Source organism: Oryx dammah, unplaced genomic scaffold (genome assembly GCF_014754425.2).
Source record: "Oryx dammah isolate SB20612 unplaced genomic scaffold, SCBI_Odam_1.1 HiC_scaffold_15, whole genome shotgun sequence".
NCBI lineage: Eukaryota > Metazoa > Chordata > Mammalia > Artiodactyla > Bovidae > Oryx > Oryx dammah.
Window position 1 is genome coordinate 21711314 of NW_024070199.1, and position 12417 is coordinate 21723730.

The window sequence follows — 12417 nt, forward strand, 5'->3', positions numbered from 1 at the left end:
GCAGGTTCGATCCCTGAGTCGGGAAGATCCCCTGGCAGAGGGCATGGCAACCCACTCCCGTATTCTTGCCTGGAGAATCTCATGGACAGAGGAGCCTGGTGGGCTACAGTCCACGGGGTCACACAGAGTTAGACATGGCTGAAGTGATTTAGCACACACGCACGCATGCTCAATCTAGTGGTGGGGGAGGGGGGGTTGGTTGGGTGTGTAAAAGAAAAAAGATTGCCCGTGAATTAATAATCATTGAAGTTGGGTGATGACTCCATCCTGGGACTCATTACTCTTTTCTACCTACTTTTTCACGTGTTCAAAATGCATATTAGAATCAAGTAAATAAGTTTATGTGATTTTTATGTTGGAGAATATTCATATTTAACAGCAGATTAAAATGGACATCATTATTTGAGAGGCCACCCACAGGCAGTGTGTCCACTGAAATACACTGCCTATTTCAGCTTCCTAATATACCTGAGTCACTGCATTCAGTTTCCTTTTTGTGCACATAGCTTCAAATTCAGGTCTTAGCTGGAGCTGCTGCTGCTCCTCTTCAAAGTCTACCAGGTCCCACTCATATTCCAATCTGGCTTGTCGTCGCTTCCAAAACTCCAAAAACAATGTGACTATGGGCAAAGAAATATATAAAAACAAATATAATAAGGAGATGGCACAATAAATGAATAAGAAGTCAGTAACCGGGTTTTCTTTCCTTTAGAAAAATCATTTTGGTTGTATGATGGTTATTCTGTTACTATTATGTTTTATGATAAAATTATAATACTGTGAATTTTAGTATAATACTACAAAATAGTATTGAAATAACTCTATATATAAATACAAACTAGTTTCTTAGATAAACACAGAAAAATTTTTCTAGGCACAGTATTCTCTCTTTCTTCATTCAGATAACTTGAAATAATATTTGAATGTGACATTTTACTATCACCTTGATTTTGCTTACATGTGTTTTACTGAAATCATTCAAGCAACAGTACCACTCTCTCAGGCTTAGGAAAACTTAAGGAAAATACAAGAGCCGTTTCACAGCACAATATTTTTCTTCGTGCCTCTGTGCTTCTCTCCTCTGTCTACATCTGTTGGTCTGTCTCTCTCTGTACATGAAAGTGAAGTCGCTCAGTTGTGTCCGACTCTTTGCGACCCCATGGACTGTAGCTCACCAGGCTCCTCTGTCTATGGAATTTTCCAGGCAAGTGTACTGGAGTGGGTTGCCATTTCCTTCTCCAGGGGATCTTCCTGACCCAGGGGTTGAACCCGGGTCTCCTGCATTGCAGGCAGACACTGTACCGTCTGAGCCACGAGGGAAGCACCTGATGCATAATGTATATATTATACATATATACTATAGAGGATATATGCATATACTATACGTACATATACTATATATGTGTACTATATATTATTATATATAGTGTAATATGCAATATATATAGTTTTTAAAATAAACTATCACTTAAAGAATAATATATTTACAGACAAGCACACAAATGTGATCAGCACCCCCAGAAACTCTTAGAATCCTAAGGCATAGATGTAACTGGTTTATATATATGTATATATATATGAATATACAAAACACATACACACAGCAGTTTCTTTAACCATCTGTCTATCAGTGGACATTTAGGCTGTTTCCACTCCACACCTTGGTTAATGTATTAATAGAGAGTGTTGCAGTGAGTATGGGAATGCTAACATCTCTTTGAGATCCTGATTTCAATTGTTTTGGGTAAATGCCCAGAAATGGGATTGCTGCAGAACATGGCAGTTCTACTTTTAATTTTTGAGGAACTTCCACCCTGTTCTCGTTGTACCATTTAGCACTCCCATCCATAGTATACAGGAGTTCATTGTTATTCTCAACATCCTCATTAACATGCCTTTTTTTTTTTTTTTTAATATTGGTAACAGTCATCCTGACAGGTATGAGATACCATCTCATTGTGGTTTGATTTGCATTTCCCTGGACTGCAAGGAGATCCAACCAGTGCATTCTGAAGGAGATCAGCCCTGGGATTTCTTTGGAAGGAATGATGCTAAAGCTGAAGCTCCAGTACTCTGGCCACCTCATGCAAAGAGTTGACTCATTGGAAAAGACTCTGATGCTGGGAGGGATTGGGGGCAGGAGGAGAAGGGAACGACAGAGGATGAGATGGCTGGATGGCATCACTGACTCGATGGATGTGAGTCTGAGTGAACTCCGGGAGTTGGTGATGGACAGGGAGGCCTGGCGTGCTGCGATTCATGGGGTCGCAGAGTCGGACATGACTGAGCGACTGAACTGAACTGAACTGAGAACTAGACATTAAGTATTTTTTTTTTCATGTTATCTGTTGGTCATTTGTATAACTTCTTTGGAGAAATGCCTATGCAAGTTCTTTGTCCATTTTTAAATCAGGTTATTCTTTTTTTTTTTCTTTCTTACTGTTGAGCTACAAGAGCTCCTCATATATATTAGAGATTACTCGATGGACGTGAGTCTGAGTGAACTCCGGTAGATGGTGATGGACAGGGATACCTGGCGTGCTGAGATTCATGGGGTCGCAAAGAGTCGGACACGACTGAGCAACTGAACTGAACTGAACCCCCTATCAGAAACATGGTTTGCAAATATTTTCTGCCTTTCCATGGGTTGCCTTTGCATTCTGTTGATTGTTATCTCTGCTGTTCAGAAGTGTTTTAGTTTGATGTACTCTGGCTTATTTTGTTTGTTTCTGTTGCCTGGACTTTGGTGTCATCTGCATGAAATCATTTCCAAGTCCAATGTGATAAAGATTTTCCTTATGTTTTCTTCTAGGAGTTTTACACTTTCAGGTCTTATGTTTAAGTCTAACCCATTTTGAATTAACTTTTGCGATAGTATAAGATGTGAATGAGGGGCTTTCCAGGTGGTGTTAGTGGTAAAGAACCTGCCTGCCAATGCAGAAGATGTAAGAAACATGGGTTCAGTGCCTGGGTCAGGAAGATCCCCTGGAGGAGGGCATGGCAACCTGCCCCAGTATTCTTGCCTGGAGAATACCATAGACAGAGGAGCCTGGCGGGCTACAGTCCATGGGGTCACAAAGAGTCTGACGTGACTGAAGCAACTTGGCACGCATGCACACAAAATGCAAATGAAAAATGTTGTCTGTCACATCAGTAAACAAAGGATATTTCTGCCATCAAGCCACTACAACCATCCAGGTGATGAGCCTTGAGCAAACTCAGGATAGGAAAGAACAGAATGCCGACTGCTATAGAGTTAAGAAGCGAATCGAAGTAATGAGTGTGCATGCACAACTCAGTTGTGTCTGACTCTTTGCCACCCTATGGACTGTAGCCCACCAGGGTCCTTTGTCCATGGAATTTTCCAGGTAAGACTACTGGAGTATGTTGTCATTTCCTTCTCCAGTGGATCTTCCCAACCCAGGAATCGAACCCACATCTCTTATTTTTTTCTGCATTGGTAGGTGGGTTCTTTACCAGCTGAGTCACCGGACAAGAGAGCTAAGGTGCGTGTCAAAGGAATGACTTCAGTGAATCCAAACTCTTGCATCTTCCCATATATAGCAAAGTGCTGCTGCTGCTAAGTCACTTCAGTCATGTTTGACTCTGTGCGACCCCATAAATGGCAGCCCACCAGGCTCCCCTGTCCCTGGGATTCTCCAGGCAAGAACACTGGAGTGGGTTGCCATTTCCTTCTCCAATGCATGAAAGTGAAAAGTGAAAGTGAAGCCGCTCAGTTGTGACCGACTCTTAACTACCCCATGGACTGCAGGCTACCAGGCTCCTCCGTGCATGGGATTTTCCAGGCAAGAGTACTGGAGTGGGGTGCCATTGCCTTCTCCAAGAAAACTGCTAAATTCACTAATTCGATATATATAGCTTTCTTTAATTAACAGTAATCTTTTGATGTACCATCTACCTGGTCTTTCTTGCAAAACTCCTTTTTACCCTGATTCCTCCCTTATCTCTTTGGAGCAGTCCCTCAGAGCTATCTGAGAGTCTGCCTCCCAGGCTTGAAGTCCTCAAAAGTCTGTTAAATGAAAAATAATTCTCAACTTTTAGGTTGTGAATTTTTTTTTCAGCTGACAAAGATAAGGATCTAATGTCATTCTTTTGCATGTCAATATCCAGTTTTCCCAGCACCACTGGAAGACTATACTTTGTTCATTTTGCTTTCTTGGAAATCCTGTTGAAAATTAGTTAATCATATACAAAGGGATTTATTTCTGGACTCCATTCTGTTTCATTGATCTACATGTCCATCTTTATGTCAGTACCATACTGTTTTGATTGCTGTAGCAAACAAACAGTTTCTAACTGGTTTTCTGCCCAGGGCTAAATGCGGAAGCAGCAGACACAAACACCCATCTTCCAATATTTCCTTGAAAGAGATTAACTTGCAAACTTTAAAAGCTGCTGCCTTAGGGTCCACCTTCTAAACAGCCTGCATCCAGGTGCTGATTGAGATCTTCCCATTTGGGACCCTGTTGGGTCTTGGCACAGCCCCAAATACTGGGAGCCACTGAGAACAAAGAAGGCAGCTTGGCCAATCACAAGCCACACTTTTAATGCTAGGAGAGGTAGTTATTTTACCTAATGCACTGAAATCAACACAAAGAGGCAAGCTAAATGAAAAAACAGAGGAATAGGTTCCAAGAAAAAGAATAAGACAAACAAACTTCAGAAAAAGACTTTAATGAAATGAAGACAAGTGATTTACTTGACAAAGAGTTTGAAATAAGGGTCACAAACCTGCTTACCCAGGTACAGAGGACAATGCATGAATAAAGTGAGACTGTGAACAGAGACAGAAAATTTAAGAAAGTAATAAACAAAAATCAAGAGTATTATCAAGAGCATTAAACAGAGCTGAAGAACACAAGAATTTTATGGCAAAATTCAACAGAAGTGTTTGGCAGCTTACTAGATCAAACTGAGAAAGAATCAGCCAACTCCAAGAAAGGGAAGTAGAATTCATCCAGTCAGAGGAGCAAAAATGAATTAAATAAAAATGGAAAATGATTTTTAAAAAGTGAAGTTAGCTTAAAGGATTTATGGGACAATGTCAGGCAGACAAACATTTGCATTAGAGGAGGTCCCAGAAAGAGAAAAGAGAGAGAACATATTCAAATAATGGGTAAAAACTTCTCTTAACATAGGGGGAAAAAAATATCAGATTTAGGAAACCCAGTGAGTTCCAAAAAAAAGATGAAAACAAAGAGAAACACACTGAGACACATTATAATGAAAACTTCACAAGTTAAAGAAAAAGAGAGAATTTTATAAGCAGGAAGAGAAAACCAAGTTATGTACAAGGCAACACTTATAAGACTTTTAGCAGACCAGAAGGGAGCAGCATAGAGTTGAAATACTGGGGAAAAACAAAACAAAACAAAACCTGAGGACCCAGAATACTCTACCTAGAAAGTTTTCCAGACAAGTAAAAGTGGAAAGTTTATCACAATTAGAGTGGCTTTTGAAGAAATGTTAAAGGGACCTCTTTAAACTAAAATGAAAACATATGAAAGTATGAATGTCACTGGTAAAGGTAGATATACAGTTAAATTTAAAATACTCTAATGTTATAATGGTGATGGGTAAATCACTTGTAAATCTATTATGAAGGTTAAAAGGCAAAAGTAGTAAAAATAACTCTAACTACAATAAAATTGTATAACTATAATAATTGGTTATATATTATATATATATATATAAAATAATTGTTAAAGGATACACTAGAAAGATATAAACTGCAACATCAAAACATAAAACAGGACAGAAAGTAAAATTATAGAGCTTTATATGTATTTCAAATTAATTTGTTTTAGCTTGCAATAGAATGATATAATTACAAGATGTTTTACCCCTTTGTAATCACAGAGCAAAAACCCATAAAAGACATGCAAAAGATAAAGGAATCTGAGCATAACATTACAGACAATTATTACACCCACAAAGAAGAAGGCAACAGAGGAAGAAAGGAACAAAGGAATTACAAAACAATTAACAAAATTGTTGCAAAGAACTCAAGTCCACCATTCTTCAGTTGTTCGGCATTTGAAGCAAACTGGAAAGGTGAAAAAGTTCTATAAGTGGGTACCTCATGAGCTGACCACAAATTAAAAAAATTGTCATTTTGAAGTGTCATCTTCTCTTGTTCTATGCAACAACAATGAACCATTTCTCAATCAGACTGTGATATGTGACAAAAAGCGAATTTTGTACAACTCAGTGACTGGTCTGAGAAAAAGCACCAAAGCACTTCCCGAAGCCAAGCTTACACCAAAAAAAAAAAAAAAAAAAAAGTCATCGTCACTGTTTGGTGGTCTGCTGCCCATCTGATCCAGTACAGCTTTCTGAACCCCAGAGAGACCATTATATCTGAGAATTATGCTCAGCAAACCGATGAGATGCACCACATACTACACTTGCAGCCAGTGTTGGTCAACAGAAAAAGGCCAGTTCTTCTCCATGACAATGCTTGACTGAATGTGACACAACCAACCCTTCAAAAGTTGAACAAATAGGGCTATGAAGTTTTCTCTCCTCCGCCATATTCACCTGACCTCTCGCCAACCGACTATCACTTCTCCAAGCATCTCAACAACTTTTTGCAGGCAAAATGCTTCCATAACCAGCAGGAGGTAGAAAATGCTTTCCAAGAGTTCATCAAAATCTGAATCATGAGTTTTTACACTACAGGAATAAACAATCTTATTTCTTGTTGGCAAAAATGTGTTGATTGTAATGGTTCCTATTTGATTAATAAAGATGTGTTTGAACCTAGTTATAATGATTTAAAATTCACTGTCCAAAATTGCAATTACTTTTTCACTAAATTACTTTTACTGTTAAGCTAAAAGGACTTAACAGGCACTTACAGTGCATTCCATCCAACAGTAGCAGGATAAATATTCTTCTAAGTGCACATGGAATGTTCTCCAGAAAAGGTCATATATTGCCATCATAAAACAAGCCAATAAATTTCAAAAGTTTGAAATCATATCAAGTATCTTTTCTGACCACAATGGTATAAAACTAGAATTATATGAAAAATAAAAACTGGAAAATTCACAAATATATGGAGAATAGAGGGCATGCTACTGAACAAACAATGTGCCTTAGGAAAATGAAAAGAGAAATCAACAAGTATCTTCAGACAAATAAAACTAAACACACAATACACAAAAACTTATGAGATACACCAGAGGCAGTTCTAGGAGGGAAGTTCAGAGAGATAAATGTCTTCATTAAGAAACAAGAAAAAGCTAAAATAAACAAGCCAACTTTAGACCTTAAGGAACTAGAAAAAGAACTAAGCAAAGGTAGTTGAAGTAAGGAAATAACAAAGATCAGAGTGTAAATAAACAAAATAGGGACAAAAGACAACAGAAAAGATCAACGAAAAGATAAATAAAAAAACCTTTAGCCATAATTACCAAGAAAAAAAGACAAGGTTCAAATAAATAAAATTAGAAGTTAAATAGGAGACATGCACCTGATGTAGTCGGGGTTGCATCACCGACTTGATGGACATGAGTTTGAGCACGCTCCGGGAGCTGGTGACAGACAGGGAGCCCTGGCGTGCTGCAGTTCATGGGGTCTCGAAGAGTCAGGCAAGACTGAGCGACTGAACTGAACTGATGCATCTGACATGACAGAAACACTAAGGATCGTAACAGGCTGCTTTCAACAATTACATGGCAACAAGGTGGATATCCTGGAAGAAATGGATAAAGTCCTAGGAACATCCAACCTGTTGAAGCTGAATCAAGAACAAACAGAAAATATTAAGGATATCAAAAACTTCCCCACAAATGAAAGTCCAGGCCTCAAAGCTTCAATGGTGAATTCTATAATATAGGTAAAGAAGAAATAATCCTTCTCAAATTCTTCCAGAACCTAGAAAGGGAAAGAAACCTTCCAAACTCATTTTATGAGGCATCATTACCCTTACACCAAAGTCAAACAAAGACAATACAAGTAAAGAAAATTACACTTGATGAATGTAGATACAAAGAACCTTAACAAAACAGCAGCAAATCAAATTCAGCAATATATTAAAAGAATCATACACCATGATCAAATGAGATTTATTCCAGGGATATAAGGATAGTTCAATACCTATAAATCGATCAACATGGTATATCAACAAAATAAATGATTTTTTTCAAAAACCCATCTCAACAAATGCAGAAATAGCATTTAACAGAATTCAACATCCATTATGATAAAAACTCTCAAAAATATGGGTATAAATACAATGTATTTCAATATAAGGCTATACATAACAGGTCCACAGTTACCATCATAGTCAATGGTGAAAAGCTGAAAACTTTTTCTTTATCATCAAGGATAAGAAAAAAATTCCCATTCGTGCCACTTCTATTCAACTGAGCACTGGAAGTCTAGCCAGAGCAATTACTCAAAAAAAAAAAAAAAAAGACACGTAAATTAGAAAGAAAAAGGAAAGAAGTAAAACTGTCTCTATTTTCATATAACATTAAGTTACAAAAAAATCCTAGAGTCTCCATCAAAAAACTGTTAGAATAAATAAATTTAGCCAAGTTCCAGGATAAAAATAAATATATTAAAAACAGTTGTGTTTCTATACACTACTATCAGAAAGAGGAATTAAGAAAACAATCCCATTTATAATAACATCAAAAAGAACAAAATACCCAGGGAAAAATGTAACCAAGGAAGTGAAAGATATGTACACTATATAATATAAGATACTGATGAAAGAAATTGAAGATAGAAACAAATGGAAAGATAGTCCATGCTCATAGATTGGAGGAATTAATATAAAAATGTCCATACTGCCCAAGTGATCTCCAGATTTAATGCAATTCCTACCAAAATTCCAATGCTATTTTTCACAGAAATAGAGAAAACAATGCTAAAATTTGTATAGGGCCACAAAAGACTTCAAATGGACAAAGCAATCTTGAGAAAGAAGAACAAAGCACTAGGCATCTTATTCCTGATCTCAATATTACAAAGCTATAGTAATCAAAATAGTATGGTACAATTGGCATGTCATAAAAAGAAACACACAGACCTAGAGAACACAATCAAGAGCTCAAAAATAATCCCATGTATTATGGTCAATTAATATTTGACATAGGGTCCAAGAATATTCAGTGAGGAAAGAATAGTTTCTTCTATAAATGGTTTTGGGGCAACTGGATATTTGTTTGCAGGACAAAACTGAAGAAAAGGGAACCACTGTATAGGAACATAAATTGGCATAGAACCATCATGGAAAACAGTATGATGGTGACTTAAAAATTAGAAATGTAACTATAGTGTGATGAAGCAATTCCACTGTTAAGCACATATCCAGAGAAAATAAAATCACTCTCTTGAAGACACCTTCACCCCCATTCACTGCCGCTGCTGGGTGCTCCATGGATGGTTGCTCGTCTGTTTGTTACGATGTGTAACGTTAGTGCTGGTGAACAAGCTCTCTCAATGGAAAGAATTGAAAATTATTACATCTGCTGTAATTTGTATACATACCTGTCATCCATTTGATTCCAATAAATGACAGAGGCAGGATCTGTCTGGCACATGATTAAGAGATGTTGATACGCTAACTTAAGCAGAGGAGGTTGGAGAATTGTGGGCAAGACCTCACTGTCCCATTTTCTCTTTGAATCTGGGCTTTTCTCTTCAGACAAGCAATCAAGCAGAGGTGACAGAAACCCATAACCCCCTCTGAGACACACACGCCCTCACAAATTTAGGCGTCCTTTTGACTGAATCAAGTTACCCTGCTCCTTTGGCCAATTTTTTTCACATACTTGTGCTTTGTTAAAGACTGTTTGTTAAACTGGGGAGAAAAAAGTCTACCTTTCCCAGAGTCCCCCACATTTTGAGACATGTCTTAGAAGTCTTTAGGCCTCTTCTTGATAAGTTACTTTTACAGAAAATACTTTCCTCTCTGACAATGGGAGAAACTTCATGACACGTCTACTTCCCATTGGATACAAAAGAGAAGAGATAGTGGGACATTTCCAAAATCAAGGGGGATTCCACTTTATATGGCAGCTTTTAACCAAGTAGAATTTGACACAGGGAACTTAAATTCAAATGTTGATACATGAGCCCTCAGAAATTTCTGAGTCTTGTTCAAGTTTGTGTCTATGACTCAATATCCTCCAGCCACCAAATACTTAACATTTATTCTCCTGAATTAAGCAATTATTGAGCTTATTTTTACACAATGCTAAGAGAGAATGTGATCTGAATTCATATGAAGTTTCAAAAATTAAAGTGTTTTTCAGAGAAATGAGTAGGTGATTAATAGGGACCTTTCTGGACCAAGGACTAACAACCACGGATGTAGACTCCATTAAGGTAGTGATGCTTGCAGAGACATAAAGATGTAAAATTACTTTTGGTTTATAAGGTATGCCAACTATGTATGTTATATGAATAGCCATATAACACATAAGACAGAAAAAGCTCTTTTTATGTAACTATTGCTGCTCCTGCTGCTGCTGCTAAGTCACATCAGTCGTGTCCGACTCTGTGCGACCCCACAGACGACAGCCCACCAGGCTCCGCCATCCCTGGGATTCTCCAGGCCAGAACACTGGAGTGGGTTGCCATTTCCTTCTCCAATGCATGAAAGTGAAAAGTGAAAGTGAAGTAGCTCAGTCATGTCCGACTCTTCACGACCCCATGGACTGCAGCCCACCAGGCTCCTCCATCCATGGGATTCTCCAGGCAAGAGCACTACAGTGGGTTGCCAATTTACTTACCCCAAATTCCCATGAAAATGGCAAAGAACACTGTTGACTCATTGTCAAATAAATGGGAGATCTGCAAAACAACAATATCAGAAAGACTACTTAGTATCAAATGCAATAAAAAGTAAGTAAACTGCAAGTCTTCAAGCATACCACAATACATACATACCTTAGAAGCCAAACAGGTTGAATTTAGTCTCCAATAGTCACACAGTTCATCACAGAGTGGGCACATGATAATCTGACCCCCAATCTTAGGATCACAGATCTGAATGCTGCAGAAGGAAGAGAAAAGTTGCTTGGTTTTTTTTTTTTTTTTTGAGTTTTGTTTTGGCCACATCTTGTGGCATTTGTTGCTTAGTTGCTAAGTGTCCAACTCATTTGCAACCTCATGGACTGTAGTCTGCCAGGTTCCTCTGTCCATGGGATTTCCCAGGGAAGAATACTGGAGTGGGTTGCCATTTCCTTCTCCATGCCTCATGGCATAAATAATCTTAGTTCCTCAACCAGGGACAGAAACAATGTCTTGTATAGTGGTAGTACACAGTCCTAACCACTGGACTGCCAGGGAATTCCCAAGAGCAGTGCTATTTTAAAACATGTGTTTGGTATCACACATTTGTTCTCAAGGGGGAAAGGGGTATGCATGCGTGCTAAGTCACCTGAGTTGCGTTCAACTCTATGCGACCCCATGGACTTTAGCCCGCCAGGCTCCTCTGTCCATGGGGATTCTCCAGGCAAGAATACTGGAGTGGGTTGCCATGCCCTCCTCCAGGGCATCTTCCCAACCCAGGAATCAAACCCGCATCTCCTACGGCTCCTGCATTGCAGGCAGATTTTTTACTGTGCTGTGCTACTGGAGAAACCCTGAAAAGGGGTGGGGTGGGAGGAACTGGGAGGTTGGAATGACTCATATACACTATTGATACTATGTATAAAATAGACAACAGATAGGAACATAGTATATAGCACAAGGAACTCTACTTAACACACTGTGGTATCCTAAATAGAAGGGAAATCCAAAAGGGAGGGAGTATTTGTAAATATACTTATGGCTGATTCATTTTGCCATGCAGTAGAAGCTAGCACAACATTGCAAAGTAACTATACTGCAATAAACATTAATTAATAATAAATAAAGATAAATAAAACATTCCAAGCAAAAACAAAAAAAGTGATGTGTTTGGGTGAAAATCCAAAGCTATTCTTATTGAAACACCTTTATACAATTTTTCACTTATGGGACCGGGGCAATATTGCAGCAATTTTTGTAGATCAAATCATGCTTAAGGAACAGAATCTTTAGAGCCCATTCTTAAACAGACTTTCCATAAAGTATCAAGTGAGAGGTAGCTGTTGCGTTTGGGTCTTTTTCAGAAATACCAATTATCTGCTGTAATAAAATACATTCTGACACAAATTCCAGAAAAATACAGTTTTGGTTAGCATAAGATTCTGTTTGGACAGCTTAGTTGCACTTACCTGCTTGAGGTCTTAGGAATCGTTAATAAACCATAAATAAAACAAGCTAAGCCAATCACAGCTGCATAAAACAGCATTTCTGTGTAAAATCCGAGAAAGACAAAATAGATGCCAATTTTTTCTCCATAATAATCCCTGTGAAAGAAGGTAAAAATAAAATCAGAGGCTGCAAGAA

General features: G+C 38.2%; 1 protein-coding gene across 1 annotated transcript in view; it reads right to left on the reverse strand.

The window, feature by feature from the left end:
* Positions 1-12417, reverse strand: part of ANO5 (anoctamin 5) — a 98912-nt gene that overhangs the window by 32380 nt on the left and 54115 nt on the right. The window contains exons 10-13 of the mRNA XM_040255648.1: positions 12243-12377; positions 10930-11035; positions 10773-10833; positions 469-620 (exon numbers count right to left, since the gene is read on the reverse strand). Of these exons, the coding sequence (XP_040111582.1) occupies positions 469-620; positions 10773-10833; positions 10930-11035; positions 12243-12377 (454 nt within the window). The remainder of the gene's footprint in view (positions 1-468; positions 621-10772; positions 10834-10929; positions 11036-12242; positions 12378-12417) is intronic.